Source organism: Thamnophis elegans, chromosome 13 (assembly GCF_009769535.1).
Source record: "Thamnophis elegans isolate rThaEle1 chromosome 13, rThaEle1.pri, whole genome shotgun sequence".
In the NCBI taxonomy this organism is placed as follows: Eukaryota; Metazoa; Chordata; class Lepidosauria; order Squamata; family Colubridae; genus Thamnophis; species Thamnophis elegans.
Window position 1 is genome coordinate 29,354,380 of NC_045553.1, and position 19,636 is coordinate 29,374,015.

A 19,636-nucleotide genomic window follows, 5' to 3' on the forward strand; every position below is an offset into this window, starting at 1 on the left:
ATTCGGAGGCCAAAAATGTGATGCATTGAGGCCAAAAATGCAAGGCACAGAGACAGCAATGTGCTGTGGCAATCCGCACAGGCTGGAACAGATCTAAAACAGCACGTGGAAGCCGAAAACACAATGCACGGAAGCCAAAAACGGCCAAAGGGTGGAGGCCGGCAGGTGGACGAGGCTACATCTGGTGTATAAGATGCACCCATATTTTTACTCTCTTTTAGGGGGGGGTGTCTTATTACTCCAAAAAATACGGTATGCAAGACCTTTAGCCTGAATTCCTACCCTTGATCTAATTCGGTCTTAGAACCTTCTTTGCCCATGGACTTCTCCAACATGTTGGGCTTGCAACTCTCAGAAATCTCAGTTGGTAGAACCATACTGCTGGAGGTTCTGAGGGTTAAGGTTCTAAAGTATTTCAGGGCACTGGGTTCAGAGAGCCAGGTCCAGCATTTTACAACATAGGAGCGTTTTGAGTTCATAGAATTCTCATCAGAGTTTTCTGTGGCAGAAAAGTTCACATGTCTAAAGAATCCTTTCTTGGAGAATCATTTAAGTTTTTTTAGAATGGAGATCTCAATCTTAATTTGCTTTCTTTTTGCCTGTTCCAGGGTGCTGCCTTGAAGTATTTGCCAAGCATAATTAATGATGTCAAACTAGTATTTGATCCAGTTGAACTCAGGTACCATATTTCCCACCCTTTATCGATGAAAAGTAGATATCAAATTGCATGAGTTGCTGCAAAAAGCTCACCATAACAGTTATGCCGTATTGTAATTTTCCTTTCTTATTGGAGGGGAAGGCCACAAAGTTTTGGATATGGGAAGATAAAATTTAATCAGGATGCTTGGGTAAGGAATCCCTATGAACAAGGGGAAGAGGGGACAAAGGAAAACGAATGACAAGTGTATCATGACATCATTGTTTAAAGCCATAATGGTGAACCTATGACATGTGCCACAGGTGCACAGGTGTGCTTTTGGGCACACAACGACAAAAAGGTTAGCCATCGCTGGTTTAATGGATACAACTTGCATACTTTGAGAAGAGAGGCTCATTGGAAAAGACCGTGATGTTGGGAAAGATTGAAGGCAAAAGGAGAAGGGGACGGCAGAGGATGAGATGATTAGATAGTGCCATCGACACAATGAACATGAACTTGGGCAAACTCTGGGATACAAGTGGAGGACAGGAGAGCCTAGCATGCTACAATCCATGGGGTCATGAAGAATCAGGCTCGATTTAGCGATTGAACAACAAGAATATAGTTACATCAGATATCACGACATCATCATTCCACCATTTGTGTGACAATACCACAATGCACCTGTTATTCCATTGCATTACCCTGGGAATTTATTTTATAGCTATGTCAAGTTGCTGCCTTCTATAAATGTTAACTAAAACAGTGTCCAGAATATTAATGGAATAAAATATTCTTTCTATCCCCATTCCCTGAACCTATTTCAGTGTCCTTTTTAGCAAATTTATTCAAAGCATCCCTGATAATCAGCTTGTCCGTCAGAAGCTCAATTGTATGACCAAGATTGTGGACAGTGACCTCTTCCGTCAGTCTGGTGAGTTAGGTCTTGTTCTCTTCTTCTCTTCCTTTCTCTTTCCCATTTTCAGCGTTCCAATGATGTACTGAACTCTCAACATGCCAATTGCTCTACAACAGGGGTGGCAAACTAGATTTCATTGAGGGCCACGTCAGGGTTGTGTTTAACCTCAGGGACCGGGTGGGTGTGGCTTGAGGTAGGTGTGGCCAGCTCGATATCATTTGTGTTGTGGACACCTCTCCCAGACTCTGTTTTTGGCTGCAACAGCCTCCTGCAGCACTCTGCCAGCAAAAACGGAGCTCGGGAGAGTCATGCACAGCCTTCTTGAGCTCTGTTTTTGCTGGCAGAGTACTGCAGAAAGCCATTGCAGAGCTTGGGAGGCCACACACAGTCCTCCCAAGCTCCATTTTCTCTGGCAGAGGCACTGTGGGCCAGTCCTTCACTGTTTCCAGGGCCAGACCTAAGCATCCTGTGGGCCAGATCTGGCCTTGAGTTTGGCACCCCTGCTCTACAAACTCAGTGGGGCATCATGGCATCTTCTACCATGGGTCATAGATAAGTCAATGCAGGCAGCTGGAGTCTGTGGAGCTGTGGACTGACAGTTGAAGGATTGCACTATTTCTTTGTCTATTTACCCCACCTTCTAAGTGGTTTAAGTGAAGGGGTAAATATAGCTTTCCGTATCATAGGGATGTTTAAAATTACAACTCAGTACTTTTTGGAGATCTTCGTTTTTCCTCTATTCCTGAATTATGGGCAAAATGTTGATTCTGTTTTTGGAGTTGTTGGGTTTTATTTATATTAAAAGGGAAATCAGAACCTGAGTCATTTCAAGTAAAGTCAGGTCTATTGACTCATTCCCGTATTTCTTCTTCATTCTGTATCCTAGAATGCCGTGACATTCTTCTCCCCCTGCTGGTAGACCAGCTCAGTGGACAACTGGATGATAACTCTCACAAACCTGACCATGAAGCCTGCTCACAGCTGCTTAGCAATATTCTTGAGGTACTCGATCGGAAAGAGGTGGTAAGTACCTGTTGTTTTCTTCCATTCTTCCTTGAGAGTAACATTGTCTAAAACTGTGGAGCAGCTGCTTTGGAAATGAAAATGAATTGTTGCAGGATGGATAGATGAACTAGATGAATGGGGAGGAGTGGGGGTGGGATGGATGGATTGGATGGATGGATGGATTAGATAGATTGGATGGATGGATGGATGGATGGATGGATTGGATGGATTGGATAGATTGGATGGATGGATGGTTTGGATGGATGGATTGGATAGATTGGATGGATGGATGGATGGATGGATGGGATAGATTGGATGGATGGATGGGATGGATGGATGGATGGGATGAATAGATGGATGGATGAATGGATGGGATAGATTGGATGGATGGGTGGATGGATGGATGGATGGAAGGGGTAGATTAGATCAGTGTTTTTCAACCACTGTGCCGCGGCACACTAGTGTGCCGTGACATAGTGTAAGGTGTGCCGTGGGAAAAACACCCGCCTATAGTCAATATAGGCACAGAGTTAATTTTTTTTTAACATTTTCTAATGGTGGTGTGCCTCGTGATTTTTTTCATGAAAAAAGTGTGCCTTTGCACAAAAAAGGTTGAAAAACACTGGATTGGATGGATGGATGGATGGATGGATGGATGGATGGATGGATGGATGGATTGGATAGATTGGATGGATGGGTGGATTGGATAGATTGGATGGATGGATGGATGGATGGATGGATGGATGGATGGATTGGATGGATGGATGGTTTGGATGGATGGATGGATTGGATGGATTGGATGGATTGGATAGATTGGATGGATGGATGGATGGATTGGATAGATTGGATGGATGGATGGATGGATGGATGGGATGGGTAGATGGATGGATGATGGGATGGATGGATGGATGGAACAGATTGGATGGATGGATGGATGGATGGATGATGGGATGGATGGATGGAATAGATTGGATGGATGGGATGAAATGGGATGGCTGGCTGGCTCTTGACTTTGGTAACTTATGTGAATCAATTTACTACATGTGGTTTAATTTTAATACAATTGAATCGGTTTGTGCTTCTCCGGGATGTATTGCTGACTTTCACATCAAAATATACATAATATTGACATATTATTTCCCAAGGAAAAGCTGACATGAAGGGTATTTGTTAGTTTGATATTTTTAGTCTGTAGTTTTAGCAGCATTTTTATGAGAAGGAATAGCATAAATATAAATGGTTTTTAAAAACCGACTCCGCCACTCTTGCAATTTTGACTGATATTGCTTTTCTTTCTATTTTTAATTTCAGCACTTACAAATAAATCAATTCAAAAACCATAAAGCTTTCCCATGTAACAGATAGTTTGGATGAGATGTTTTGAGGCAGGTTTTGAACACTGAAAATTATACAGAACTGAAAATTGCAGGAGGGCTCTGTTAAAAAATTTAGCAGCAAGGGAAATGTTAGACAAGATGGCAAACAGCTGGAATATGTTTACATATAACCATACAATTACATATCTTCTCTCGCTGTGTAGCTCCCTAGTCAATGTGGGGGGGGGGGAATCTATACAATGCTCAAAAAAGATAAAAATAACCAAAATTAAGCATAGAGTAATTTGGTCTCCGTAAGGGATGCGGTGGCTCAGTGGCTAAGACGCTGAGCTTGTTGATCAGAAAGGTCAGCATATCGGCGGTTTGAATCCCTAGTGCTGCATAATGGAGCGAGCTCCTGTTATTTGTCCCAGCTTCTGCCAACTAGCAGTTTGAAAGCATGTAAAAATGCAAGTAGAAAAATAGGAACCACCTTTGGTAGGAAGGTAACAGCATTCCGTGCACCTTCAGCATTTAGTCATGCTGGCCACATGACCACAGAGACGTCTTCGAACAGCACTGGCTCTTCGGCTTTGAAATGGAGATGAGCACTGCCCCCTAGAGTCAGGAACGACTAGCACATATGTGCAAGGTGAATTTTTACCTTTACTTTAGTCTTAATATCACCACACGTTTTATAGGCTATCCTGGGAAAACTTTTGTTCTGAAAGGAATTCATCATGGAATAGGGAAGGATTTGTTTAGCAAGTGAGACATGGCAAAGAAAGAGACATTCAGAGAAAGGAACTCCTCCCTTCTCTTTTCAGTCTAATTGCATAATATTGGGAATTATCTTGCACCCCCAAGAACTTCTCCAGAAGCTCTTGTGACAATGTTGTGAAAATCCCTGTGATAAGAACCCATCTAACCTACTTTCCATTTCTTTGGTTCCTTCAGGGTCCAACTGCGGATCACATACAGTTGATCATGGAACGGCTACTGAGGAGGATAAACCGGACTGTGATTGGAATGGGAAGGCAGGCTACACACATTGTGAGAGCAATTTCCTTGATTCTTGTGTGCTTGATTAATTCTCCCATGAGTTTTGGGGATATATGTCCCTTGTTTAGAGACTTCTGGTAGGAGTCCGGCCATGGATTCTCCTGATGAGCTGACACATTGGAGAGTGGTCTTTCTTCCACCTCTTGACACTTGATGGACAACGTATCAAATGCACGGAGGCAATTTCCCCAGGGCCTAAACATGGGGATTTTTTTGACATGGACAAGAGATGGAAGATCTTCTTTATCTCAACTTCTTCCTTCAGTGCCTGGAGGCAACAGGAGTGAGAATAGACACTGTCTCACATTTCTGGATGGGGGCAGGACAAAAATACTTTTTTTAACTTTTGTTGGAAAAACAAAAGTTAGAAAATTGTTGTAACTTCTTAAAATAAGAATATATTGATATATAGGATCAGCTACTAGATAGCTGTAGTTGAATATTTTATAGTTGAATATTTTGTCTCCCATCCAAGTGTATCTTCCTGTGGGCTTTGAACACTATCCTCTCAAGACTGATCATCTTCTAAATGACTAAAGGTCTCTTGTGATCCATCTTGTCCAGATCCTAAATTTCACAAGGGCTAACTAGTTGCCTTTTAAGAAACCCACAGACTATCTTAAGATATACATCTTTCCAGGATTTATTTATTTAGCATATGGCATAACATAGAGTCAGTTGCCCAAACTCCACCCCACAAGGATTATGGGGTCATTAAAAGATGATGATGATGATAACATGCATGGACTTACAATATATATAAGGTTCATGAAAAGCTTAAATGACAAAGGGTTTTTTCCCTCCATCTTTTTCTAGGGAAGTTTTGTATCCTGCATGACAGCCACCTTGAGACAGATGGATGATTCCCATTATAATTACTACATCAGCACTTTCAAAACCAGACAGGATCTTATTGTAAGTCTGATTGAAATTATTATTATTATGGTTAGTCACATAATTAGCCAGATGTTTAAACCGGATTTTCCATTTTTATCCACATATTGACTCCTTCCCAAGGACTAGGGATAGATAGATGTTGTTAGACACTGTTAAAGTGATATCAGAGAATGAAAGCTGTTCCAAGTGAAGCTGCCTTTTGCTGTTGACTGATAGTGGTTTTGTCAATACTGATGGCATTTAAGTTGTGCTCTAGATGTTTCGGATTGAACCCAAGGTGCCTCCTTACTATTGGTGCTTTCCTTACTATGATTATTAGCATGTGTTTAATTTTTGGTTATATAGACAGTAGACAGGTATGTTTATGACATCCCAAAGAGCAGAAAAAACTCTTGAATGCATCTTCTTAACAAGTTCAGATTCAATTGCAAAACAAATATATTTTTTTTGGTTGCCTGCATTGCTTGAAATGAGCAATCCTTAATTCCATCTCAGAATCCAGAAAGAGTTGAACTGCTCTCCACCACTCTTGGAGTTGGCAGAAACCATACTGGCACGAAATCTGTTCTCTGAATTTATTTTTTTTTTTTTTTTTTTTTTACTTCAACTTTTTTATTTTTCTTTAAAAAAAAAAACACAAATATGTCATCATTTGTCAATCATTAAGACATTGAAGTACAATTTTTTTGTGTATCCCTCCCTCCCTCCACCCCCCCACCCCCCCTCCTCCTTCCCCCCCCCCCCGACTTCCCAGAACCCGTACACGGTATGGATTTTTAACTAACACAGTCTAAAATCTATTGAAAAAAAAGAAATAAAGAAATTAATGACATTCTAGATTGACCTTAGCTTCTTCTTACTGAACTGACTTTTAACAGTTTAAATCATTTCTGATCTTAAGCATAGGCTAACTGGAATTTCTTAGTCCCGTATTTATTTTGTATATAGTCAATCCATTTTTTCCAGTCTCGTTTATATCTCTCATTTGAATGATCTTTGAGATATGCCGATATTTTAGCCATTTCAGCTAAGTTTGTTACTTTCAATGTCCATTCTTGGATTGTAGGCAAGTCTTCCTTCTTCCAATATTGCGCCACCAACAGTCTTGCTGCAGTTATCAGGTGCAGAGTCAAATTGGTCTCTACCACTGTAAAATCAGTACATATACCTAGTAAAAATAACTGAGGACTAAACTTTATCCTTCTTTTAAAAACATTTTGCATGACCCACCATATTTTTATCCAAAATGCCTTAACCTTTTGGCAGGTCCACCATATATGATAATATGTAGCATCGAGAGAACCACACCTCCAACATTTAGGCTGTACATTCGGATACATAGAGGCCAACTTTTTAGGATCTAAATGCCATCTATAGAACATCTTGTAAAAATTTTCTCTCAGATTTTGAGCTTGTGTAAATTTCACATTTCTTACCCAGATTCTTTCCCATGTATCCAACATTATTGGTTCCTCAATATTTTGAGCCCATTTTATCATACAATCTTTAACTAATTCTGTTTCCGAATCCATCTGTATTAATACATTATATATCCTCTTTATATGCATTAAGCTTTGATCTCTTATTTGTTTAAACAGATTATCCTCAACTTGAATAAAACCAATTTTTTGATCTATTTTCCACCTAGCCTGTAATTGCCCATACTGGAACCATGTTTGAACTACCTTCACCTCTTTTAATACCTCTAAACATTTTAATTGTAATACCCCCCTTTCCGAGGTAAGAAGCTGTCTGTAAGTAATTCTGTCCTGTTTTTGTGCTGTATTCATATTTTCAATTGCGTGTCTAGGAATTGCCCACATGGGTATCTTGTCATTTAATTTATATTGATATTTCTTCCAGACCCGCAATAAAGCATTTCTTAAAATATGACTTTTAAAGGTCTTATCCAATTTTTTGTTGAATAACAGGTAAGCATGCCAACCAAATACCAGATCGTGTCCCTCAATGTTCAATATTCTATCATTGGTTAAATGAATCCAATCACTAATTACAGATAATGCCACTGCATCATAATATAGTTTTAAATTAGGTAGTTTCAATCCTCCTCTCTCACGTACATCTTGCATTATTTTCATCTTTACCCTCGGCTTCTTTCCTGCCCACACAAATTTGTTGATACCCTTCTGCCATTCTAAAAGGTTCGCATCTTTTTTAAGTGTAGGTAACATTTGGAAGAGAAATAAAAATTTTGGTAAAATGTTCATTTTCACTGCCGCTATCCTACCCAGCAAAGATAAGTGCAATTTCTCCCATTTTTTCATCTCTGTCTGTATGCTATGCCAAAGTGGTTCATAATTATGCTTATATAATTTCCCATTTGAAGTTAAAATGTTAACTCCAAGATATTTGACTTTTTTAACTACCTCACATCCTAGCATCACTCCTAATTCTTCCTTTTGTTTAATATTCATATTTATAGCTAATATTTTGGTTTTTCCTAAGTTTATTTTAAAGTCCGACACTTGACCATATTGATTAATCATATTCATTAAAACCATACTGGATTCCTGCGGTTGTTCCAATATTATGACCAAATCATCCGCAAAAGCGCGGACTCTATATTCTTGCTGCCTAATCTTGATCCCTTTTAAACCATCCAGGCCCCGTATTTTATTCAACAATACTTCCAAAGTTATAATAAACAATAATGGGGACAAAGGACAGCCCTGTCTTGTACCTTTTCCAATTTGAAAAGAGTCTGTTAGACTTCCATTGACTATGATTTGTGCTGTTTGCTGTTGGTATATTGCTTTAATTGACTGTAAAAAATTATCTCCTATCTGCATTTTTTGCAGTATCTTCAACAGAAATTGCCAATTAACTCGATCAAAGGCCTTCTCAGCATCCAGAAATATAAACGCAGCAGGGATCTGGTTGTTCTTTCCCAAATATTCTAATGCATTAATAATTAATCTAACATTACTTTTCATCTGTCTCCCTTGTATAAAACCTGTTTGGTCCGTATGTATCAATTGTTGAATGACCAACATTAACCTATTTGCTAATATTTTAGTAAAAATTTTATAATCTACATTCAGTAATGAAATGGGTCTATAATTTTTGGGTTGAGTAGTATCTTGATCTTCTTTGGGTATCAAAGATATAAACGCTGTCTTCCAAGATGGAGGGACTTTACCTTCCGTTTGAATCATATTAAATAATTCTCTAAGAGGTTCTACCATTTCTAACTGTAAGTTTTTGTAGTAAACCGCTGTCAAGCCATCTGTACCTGGTGCTTTCCCTGGCTTTAATTGCTTAATTACCTGCAGGATTTCCCCCGAGGTTATTGGTTGATTCAATTTTTGCCTGTGTTCTTCTCTAACTGAAGGTATTTTCTCCTTGTCTAAATATTTGTCTATGTCTAAACCATTAATTTTATCCCCTTTATACAGTTCTGTAAAAAATTCCCAGAAAGCCTTTTGAATCTCTTCCTGTTGGAACACCTCCTTCCCTCTGTAAATCAGTTTAGATATATTTCGAGTTTTCCTTTTTTTCCTAATCTGATAAGCTAACCATCTGCCAGGTTTGTTTGCATTACAAAAAGTATTGTGTTTTGCATATAATAAATTAGTAGCTACCTGGTCAGAGATCAACATGTCAAATTGAGATTTTAATATGTTAATAGCTTCCTTAACCTTTGTATCGTCTGGTTTCCTTGTTAACTCCAGCTCTTTTCTCTTAATTTCCTCTTCCAGTTCTGTTCGTTTTAACCCTTGCTTATTTCTATGTGTTTTATTTATATTCATCAAAACTCCTCTCATATACGCTTTGCTTGCATCCCATACAAATTCCATAGATGTACCCTTATTCATATTCAAAACAAAATATTCAGATAGTAATTTTTTACAATCATTAATATAGTTTTCATATCTAAATAAATTTTCATTCAGTCTCCAAAACCTTCTTGCCTGCACTACCCTTCCCAACTCCATCCAAACTGGGTTATGGTCCGAAAGGACTCTAGCTGCAATCTTTGTTTTCTTGACCCTAGAAAGCAAATCATTAGTGGTTAGAATAAAATCAATCCTTGAAAGGGATTGATGCCTGTCCGAGAAGAAAGTGAAGTCATATTCCTCTGCATTTCTTTCTCGCCAGATATCTCTCAATTCAAAATCATCCATAATGTCAAAGAAAGATTTGGGTAACTTTGCTCGCATCTTGGTATTTAGGCGGGAAATCTTCTTATCTCTCTTAGTGTCTATCACTCCATTCCAGTCACCCAATAGTATACAGGAACTATAGTCCCACTGTACTAATTTAGCATGAAGATTTCTATAGAATCTATCTTGCTGTTGATTGGGAGCATAAATTCCCAAAAGTAATGTCTTTTTCCCTTCTAAGATTAAGTCTAAAGCAATATATCTTCCGAAGGGATCTGCTTCTATTAATTCAGCTTTCATATCTTTTCTTAAGTATACAACTATACCATTCTTCTTTTCCATAGCAGAAGCTGCAAAATGTTGACCAAGTTTTGAGTTGATCAAATATTTTGATCAGTTGACTTGATATGAGTTTCTTGCAAACAAATTACATCGTTCTTAAACTGTTTAAGATAATGAAATATTTTCTTCCTCTTCTGTGGAGAGTTCAGTCCGTTGACATTCCATGTTAAAATCTTAGTTGTCATCTTTGGTTGGTTGAAGCATTTTTAGAGCTTCCTGCACGGCCTGTTTAACCTTAGGTCTAGCTCCTCCCACTGCTTCCAGATTTGTTGTTGTAGTTCCTTGATCGATGGCCGATGATTGTTGATGCTGTTGCTTCTTAGCTTGTTTCTCCATACGTCTAGTAGTCATGCGGCTAGGTCTTGGTTCCATAGCACCTTGCACTTCTAGAGAAGAGAGATGCTCCATCTTGTCTGGTGGTTGTATAGTTTGCTGTCTATCCTGTCCTTCTTGTGGTCTTTCTCTAGGTCCAGATGGTGCAGGGTGTCCGGCCTTCAATATATTATAATAAAAATCTCGGGCTTTCCATACAGAGTTGAGGCGGTACCTTTGCTTATCAAATGTAAATATGATGCCGAATGGTGCATCCCATCTATACTGTATCTGACGATTTCTGAGTTCTTCAACCAAAAAAGCGTAGTCTCTTCTGGCTCTTAACATTTGAGGTGGTATCTCTTTCAAAACAGCCAGGTCTTCACCGCCAATTTGAAGCTTAGTGTTATAAGACGCTTGCAGTACCATATTTCTGAACTCTCTTGTAGTAAAATATATAACGATGTCTCGAGGAAGCTGCTTCTGCTTTGCCAGCCAGGAGTTAACGCGGTAAGCTTTGTCAATTTGCCAGCCTTGGTTGGTCCCTGGTCTTCCCATCAGGCGGTCAAAAGCTTCCGATAGGATCTGTTTCAGGTTCTCCTGTTTCTCCTCACGCAGCCCCCTTACTCTTAATGCGAACTCCATTTGTCGGTACTGTATCATAATAATTTCTTTTTCAGCATTTTCCACTTTTTGTTCCACCACCTCTGTTTTCAATGTCAAGTTAGCATTGGCATCATTAAGAACCTCTAGAGTATCTTCCACTCCAGAAATATGTTCTGTTAATACAGTTACAAGACTCAGCATGTCATCTCTAATTTTATCAACCTTAGCCTCAAATTTCTCATACAACTCCTGTTTAAGTCCTTTTATTTCACTTTTAATTTCACTTTTAATTTCTTCTTTCATTTCTTTTATTTCCTCTTTTCTCTCCTCTCTATTATCTCTAAATTTATCTTCCATTTTAATTGTCTGTGCATTAAGAGCCTCGCTTAGATTACTCAGAAAAAATTCTTTCGTTAACACATCCCCAGCAGGGGGCGTAGGAAGCGGAGGCTGCAGCTTTGTGCCAGGCACTGAATTTCTGATTCTTTATCTGCTTCTGTTCTCTGACACTGTGGTTCTCTAATTTAGTTCCAAAATGATTAGGAAGAAAATCTAACAGATTTTGAGATACCTTGAGGTCTGTCCTTAGATGATTAACACCAGTAGAACTAAGGACAGTTTAGGATGATCTTGCTTATATCTTGAGGCTGAAATGAAGGCGACGTTAGAGAAGCATAGGAGAAAAATGTTGGACTCATGACTGAATGGGGATGGTGCATGCCCAGCTGCAAGTTGCCCAGGGCATGTATGAGCCTTGATTTGGTGCAGGTCTTATTGAATAGCAGATGCAGTACTCCACACAAGTAAAAGGAGCCCTGGTGGCACAGTGGTTAGAATGCAGTATTGCAGACTAACTCTGCCCACAGCCTGGAGTTCGATCCTGATGGCTTCGAGGTTGACTTAGCCTTCCATCATTCCAAGGTCAATAAAATGAGGACCCAGATTGTTGGGGACAATATACCCTAGAGAGCAGGTAAGACACTATGGCGTAGTATATACCGTAAGTCTAAGTTCTATTACTATTGCTAAAAGATTATTCCTTAATGGTTATGAACATGGTTTGCAAAGGCCTCAAAATGAATCCTAGCGCTTAAGTTTGGTAGCTTTCATTGCCTTCTGCCTGAAGTTCTGTTGAGTTATTGTAAATCGAAAATGACAATATTGGAATAGATTTAGGAATCTGATGCAATCCAGATTTCCTTCATTACTTCAGGGGAGATACTTGGTGGCCCATTGGCAGAACACCAACTTTACATGCAGGTTCAGTTCCTGGTGCCTCTGGTTGAAAGTAATGAGATAGATTTCTTCCCTCAGTCTATTCCTGTTTTATTCAGCACTTTAAGCACTGGGTCTGCTCAGTTGGGGGTTCTTCCTTCCTTCTTATTCTCCTCTTTGGGGATACTATGAATCTGCATTCGGTCGGCTTAAATCATGAGTAATTAAGGCCAACTTTGTGACATGGAAGAATCTGAAAGGGTTGCCCAGCACAGCAGTTTGTGGAGCCTGGCATTTGTTTAACTTGCTGTTAGAGAAAAGAAGTAAGGTTGTGATGTTCTTTGCTATGGATTTCTGCCAAGGTGTTTTGAAGCCTCTGCATGGCACATTGGGAAGCTGGCAATGGTGAACTATTGGGATCGGCTTCCAGAAATGCCAATTTTGTATGTGTGTGTTTAAGTAAAACTATTTGCAACCAAATCCTCAGGCCCCCTCAGATGTGTCTTTTTGAGGTTTTCATTCCAAAATTTCCATACCCTGGGATTGAGTTACTCAAATGCCTCTTTGGTGTGGATGCTCTTACTCAAGAGTGGGATGAGTTAGCTTTAGAAGCGATGCCAGGAGTTGGGTTTATGCAGTCATTTTGCAAGGTGCCAATGATCTTGACCCATACCCCTTGCTGTTCGTGTGGGCTCAAATGCCAGTTCCAACCTCACACATACAGTTCTCTTTCAAGCAGCCTTTCCTAACTTCAGTAGCTACTCAAATCACTCTCTGACTGGTAGTCCCAAGGGCGCTTTTTCCATCGGCGACTTTGGCCCATTGGACTATGGACCTTATATAACCTCAGGAAAGAGACTGTCTTCTACGTGGACTGCTGACCTCCTCTGGGACCTTAAGAGGGACAAGACTGGACAGACTCTGCTTACAAACATCAGGCATTTTTGCCTTGCCCCCCCCCCCACATGCGACTGCCTTGTATATCATCAATTTCTAGCCTTCCAGCTGTGGACTTTCCTTTGGGACATAGAAGAGGGAGAAGAACGGAGCAGCTCCCTCCTCATTTGTTACATCACCGCCTGATAGCGCACTGTTGCAGTGCTCCGTAATTTTTAATTTTTTAAGCTTAATTTTTTATTGGTATGGTGAGTGCATGGGATTGCTAGTGATAGAATGAATGATCCCACTTTTATTATTCCATTTTGCTGTATTTTTGTGTTTTAATTACCACGTGGGGACTGACTGAGTGAATATATGAGTGTGACTGATTCGGAGGGCCTGCCGGGGAATGCGGGAGCCATAGGGGTGGCTGAGGGAACCACGCCCACGGGAGTGGGTCGGGGCATTACGGTCATAACAGGGAGGGGCAGATATGGCGGGGACTTTAGGGCTGGCCATTACCGGGGAAGGAGGGTTCGCTACATCACAGAGATCCCTCCTTCCGGCCCTATGAGCCCCACTCCGAGGCCAGATGGCGCGGGTAGTCAGGACCCTGGCCTCAGGCTGTTGTCGCTAAATGCCAGGTCTGTTGTTCACAAGGCTCCTCTCGTCCGGGACTTAATTTTAGACGAGAGGGCAGACCTGGCATGTATTACTGAAACCTGGCTGGGCACAGAAGGAGGAGTCCCCCTTGTAGAGATGTGCCCAGAAGGATTTCAGGTGCTTCATCAGCCGAGAGCCCAGGGAAGGGGTGGCGGTGTGGCTGTTGTTATCCGGGAGTCTCTAGTACCTCGTAGGGTCCCTGCTCCGGAGCTTGTCGGGTGTGAGACTCTGCTGGTGAAGTTGGACCTCAAGGGTCAAGTGGGTCTGCTGCTAACGTACCTGCCTCCCAACTACGTTGCAGCAGCCCTCCCCTCGCTCCTCGAGTCAGTAGCCGAGCTGGCAATTGAGTTCCCCAGGCTTATGGTTCTGGGGGACTTTAATTTGCCATCGCTCGGTGAACACTCTGATGGGGCGCAGGAGTTCATGGCTTCCATGACAGCCATGGGCTTGACCCAGGTAATTCGGGGCCCAACCCACTCAGCGGGTCATATGCTCGACCTCGTATTTCTCTCGGAGCAGTGGATGTGTGATCTTGGTCTGAGGGGTAGTGAGACCATACCCCTGTCGTGGTCAGACCACTGCCTACTGAGGCTCGACTTCCGGAGGCCAAACCCCCACTGTAGGGAGGAGGAACCGACCAGGTGGTTCCGCCCCAGGCGACTGATGGACCCTATGAGGTTCCAGACGGAGCTTGGGGTTATTCCTGATACCCTCGCCCACAGTTCGGCGGAGACTCTGGCTGCTGCCTGGTACTCGGCGGCATCGGAGTCTCTCGACCGGATTGCGCCACTACGGCCCCTCCGGGTCAGCGGATCCCGGAGACCCCCTTGGTTCACCGAGGAACTCCGGGAGATGAAGCGCCGGAGGAGATGCCTAGAGCACCGATGGAGGTCCGATAAGTCCGAATCGAACCGAGCAATGGTAACCACCTGCACCAAGGAATACACCAGGGCACTTAGGGCAGCGAAAAGATCTCATATAGCCACCTTGGTTGCGTCCGCTGAGTCCCGCCCAGCCACCCTGTTTAAGATAACCCGCTCCCTATTAAATAAAAGGGAAGCGGGGGAACCCTTGCAGGGCAGAGCTGAGGATTATGCCCAATTCTTAGCGGACAAAATTGCTCGGTTTCGGTCGGACTTGGACTCCATCCCCGCAGTTCCAGCCGAGGCACAAGAGGATCAGGTGGAACATCTCTGGGTTGAGTTTCAGGATGTTACCCCCGGGGATGTGGACAAGGCCATGAGGGCTGTAAGTGCCTCCACCTGCGTACTGGATCCGTGTCCCTCATGGCTGGTTACTAACAGTAGTGAGGTGACACGAGGCTGGATCCAGGCGGTTGTGACCGCCTCTCTTCGGGAGGGGAACTTCCCCGCCGCACTGAAAGCGGCGGTGGTGAGACCCCTCCTAAAGAAGCCATCTTTGGATCCAGCTGTTCTTAATAACTATCGCCCAGTCTCCAACCTTCCCTTCCTTGGGAAGGTTGTTGAGAAGGTGGTGGCCTTTCAGCTCCAACGGTCCTTGGAGGAAGCAAACTATCTTGACCCCTTCCAGTCAGGCTTCAGACCCGGTTACAGCACAGAAACCGCTTTGGTCGCATTGACCGATGATCTCTGGAGGGCCAGAGATGGAGGACATTCCTCCATCCTGGTCCTCCTTGACCTCTCAGCGGCTTTCGATACCATCGACCATGGTATCCTTCTGCGACGACTGCGGGAGGTGGGAGTGGGAGGCTCCGTGTTGCGGTGGTTCTCTTCCTACCTCTCGGACAGGTCGCAGTCGGTGTTAGTGGGGGGGCAGAGATCGTCCCCTAGGCCCCTAACTTATGGGGTGCCTCAGGGCTCGGTCTTATCCCCCCTACTATTCAACATCTACATGAAACCGCTGGGAGAGATCATCCGTAGGCACGGGATCAGATACCATCAATATGCGGACGATACCCAGCTGTATCTGTCCGCCCCGTGCCAACTCAATGAAGCGGCAGACGTGATGAACCGAGGTCTTGAGGCCGTTATGGACTGGATGAGGGTTAACAAGCTTGTGCTCAACCCAGAAAAGACCGAGTGGCTGTTGTGTTTCCCTCCCAAAGATTCGACCAATATTCCATCACTCAGGCTGGGGGGTCAAATTTTATGCCCCTCAGAGAGGGTTCGCAACTTGGGAGTCCTCCTGGATCCACAGCTATCGTTTGACCACCACCTGACGGCTGTGACTAGGGGGGCATTCGCCCAGGTTCGCCTGGTGCGCCAGTTGCGACCCTACCTGGATCGGGAGGCACTCACAACAGTCACTCGGGCCCTTGTGACTTCTAGGCTGGAATACTGCAATGTGCTCTACATGGGGCTGCCCTTGAAGAGCATCCGGCGACTTCAGCTGGTACAGAACGCGGCCGCGCGAGTGATTGTGGGTGCACCGCGGTTCACCCACATAACACCTATCCTCCGCGAGCTGCGCTGGCTACCTGTCGATCTCCGGGTGCGCTTCAAGGTGCTATTAGTCACTCATAAAGCCCTGCATGGTAGTGGATCTGGATACTTGAGAGACCGCCTCCTGCCAATCACCTCCCTGCGACCAATTAGATCACACAGATTGGGTCTCCTCCGTATTCCATCGGCCAGCCAGTGCCGGCTGGCAACTACAAGGAGGAGGGCCTTCTCAGTAGTAGCCCCGACCCTTTGGAACGAACTCCCCGTGGAGATTCGTACCCTCTCCACCGTCCTGGCCTTCCGCACAGCCCTCAAGAACTGGCTAGCCCGTCAGGCCTGGGGACAAGGATAGTTACCCCTCCCGAATGATGAATGTATGTTGCTTATTACTTTTATTATATGTGTCTATGTCATTGTTTGTACTTCCCCTCCCTGATTTTATGTGAGCCGCCCTGAGTCCCTTCAGGGAAAAGGGCGGCCTACAAATGTTAATAAAATCTAAAAATCTAAATCTAAATCTATTAGGAATTAGCAGGCGGATCAAGTTACGTATCCTGTGAATCCCATCACAGTTATTTTGTAAATGTCCCCACAATATAGGGACATAGTGGCTCAGTGGCTAAGACACTGAGCTTGTTGATCAGAAAGGTCGGCAGTTCGAATCCCTAATGCCACATAACAGACTGAGCTCCCATTACTTGTCCCAGCTTCTGCCAACTTAGCAGTTGAAAATACAAATGCAAGTAGAAAAATAGGAACTACCTTTGGTGTGAAGTAAAAGCATTTTGTATGCCTTCAGCATTTAGTCATGCCATCCACATGACCATGGAGACATCTTCAGACAGCACTGGCTCTTCAGCTTCGAAACAGAGATGAGCACCATCCCCTAGAGTCGGGAACAATTAACACATATGTGCAAGGGGAACCTTTACCTTTACTGCGCCATATATTCTGAAAGATTTGAATAATAAGATCTGCAGAATAGAGACATGCCTTGCTGTCTTCCCAAAGGCACAATCTAGTAGCCATGTGAATTGATTGCAGAACCTTTTTTGGATTCTCTCATTATGAAATATTAATCTTAATAATCAATACATTATGACTATATATAAAATAAATGGATGTTCCCTTCTCTCCTTTGTGGTCCAGACATCATATCTGCCAAGCAATTTGGACTAATGTCATTAAATTGGTCGTTCATATCTTGACAGTGCCTCCATCTTCTCAACTAAAATTATATCATTTAAGGGCCGATTTAATTATGCCTGATCCTATTTTCTTTAGCAAATAGCCATAGCCATGTCTCCTTCTGTAGTCTTCTAGTCATGCCCAGCTATGCATCTTGCTGTATTTTTAAATATGAAAATGACCTTTTATGTGGCGTCCTTAGCTGGAAAATCATCCATTGTCTTGGCTGTTCCTGCTTAATCTCATAAAAACACATTTATTTGAACTTCTGTGAAAAGTTGAAATAAAATCTATATAACTTTCTCCTGCCATACCAAAAAGTACACTTTCATCCTATGCTGGCCGCATACCCCTTGCATTTAATGCTTGATTGTAGTTAATGTATCCGTTGTAGGATTTATTTTTGTGAGCAGGAGCCCTGTTCCTAAAAATAGCTAGAAAATAGTACTTTGGAATGGAGATCATTCTTTCAGCCTCATTATTATGCAAGGGATCTTGTCAATAAGGAAAGGTCCAAAAATTAAAATGGTGACTGCTGTTACAGGTAACCTAAGTGAGACTGCTCACTTAGTGACCGTTTGAAGTATGGATGAAGCTACTTGGTGGGTTCTTATGACCTAGAGTTGAAATTCTAATGGGTGACCACCTCCATTGTCATGTGACTGCACTTCAGTTACTCAGCATACAGGTTGCATTTATGGCTGTTTGTGGTGTCCTGCAGTCACATGCATTTTAAGACAGCTTTGCTGAAAAATGGCAGTTACTTCTGGTTTTCAGCAAAAGTGCTGTCAGACCTTAATCCTCTAGATGAGGGGCTCATGGGATGCTTAGATCTGGCCCATGGGGCCGCCCTGGAAACAGCAAAGGACTGGCCCGTGGTGCCTCTGCCAGTGAAAATGGAGCTTGGGGAAAACACCCACCTCTGGGTCAAGTACAACCCTGATGCGGCCCTCAACGAAATTAAGTTTGACACCCCAACTCTAGATAGAAGCAATCCTTGGCTCCATTTGTTGAGAAAGGTATAGTTCAAGGGTCAGCAAACTGCGGCTCTGGAGCCACATGTGGCTCTTTCCTCCCTCTGCTACAGCTCCGTCACTGGTCAGCGCCAGAATTTTGAGAGGAGCACCAGAATTTTGAGATTCGGGGGGGGGGGGAGAGAAGCACAATGGGCCAGGAGAAGACTCTATGGCAAGGGGAGGGTTTTCCAGTTGTCTCCACAATTGATAGGTCTCTTGGTTATGACAGGTAGAGGAAAAAGTAGGCCGTGCTAGGAGGAGACTCTATGGTGGGGGAACTGAACTTCCGGTCAGCTCCAGAATTGAACAGGGGGCTTCCAGTTAGGACCTTTGTGGCTCCCGGTGTTTTCTTTTCTGTGGAAATGGTCCAAATGGCTCTTTGAGTGTTTAAGTTTGCCAACCCTGGTATAGTTTTATTAGAAGTCAAGTATATTGCAGTATTTCAAAGCCAGAACTGAGAATCATGCTCCAAAATCCCTAAATTCTACTTTTCCCTCCCTTAACTGACTCCAATTGCCCATCCCCGTGTAACCAAGTAGGTTCCGCAAGATGTTTTCATAATGGTGAGTGCAAGCATAGTTTTCTATGCAACTCCCTCCTTCTTCCAGCTGGGGGACCTTGAGGCAGCATCTTGAGAAGACTCAGAAGTTACTTTCATTTCCCCAAGCAATCCCCTCCCTTCGTGCCTCCTCCTACTGTTCATGTCAGTCTGTCACCACAAAGCAGCAAAGCACAAACAAGCATACAAGGGCAGCTGACAAACTAGGAAACAATTGTTCCCTTAATGACTGCAGAGTTCATTTAGCAACCGCTGCAGAAAAGGTCATAGAATCATCATGGTCACATTACTGACCCATTTTATGATAGTCATGTGTTCTGACCCCCCCTTCTCCGTCCAGGAACGAAAGCCAAAACCAACGTAAAGAGAATGTTTCTTTTAATCAGTCCAGACTCTCGTTGGATGCAAGCCACATAAACAAAGAGATAAGCACTCTGGCAGCAAGTCCTACAAAACTTGGCAGCAATGCA

The 19,636-nt window shown here is 42.9% G+C and overlaps 1 protein-coding gene across 1 annotated transcript in view; it reads left to right on the plus strand.

Annotated features, from left to right (window-relative positions):
- The window catches only part of DOCK5 (dedicator of cytokinesis 5), a 143,888-nt gene that overhangs the window by 79,458 nt on the left and 44,794 nt on the right, over positions 1–19,636 (plus strand). The window contains exons 24-28 of the mRNA XM_032229966.1: positions 609–679; positions 1,468–1,574; positions 2,446–2,582; positions 4,838–4,933; positions 5,759–5,857. Coding sequence (XP_032085857.1) covers positions 609–679; positions 1,468–1,574; positions 2,446–2,582; positions 4,838–4,933; positions 5,759–5,857 — 510 coding nt within the window. The remainder of the gene's footprint in view (positions 1–608; positions 680–1,467; positions 1,575–2,445; positions 2,583–4,837; positions 4,934–5,758; positions 5,858–19,636) is intronic.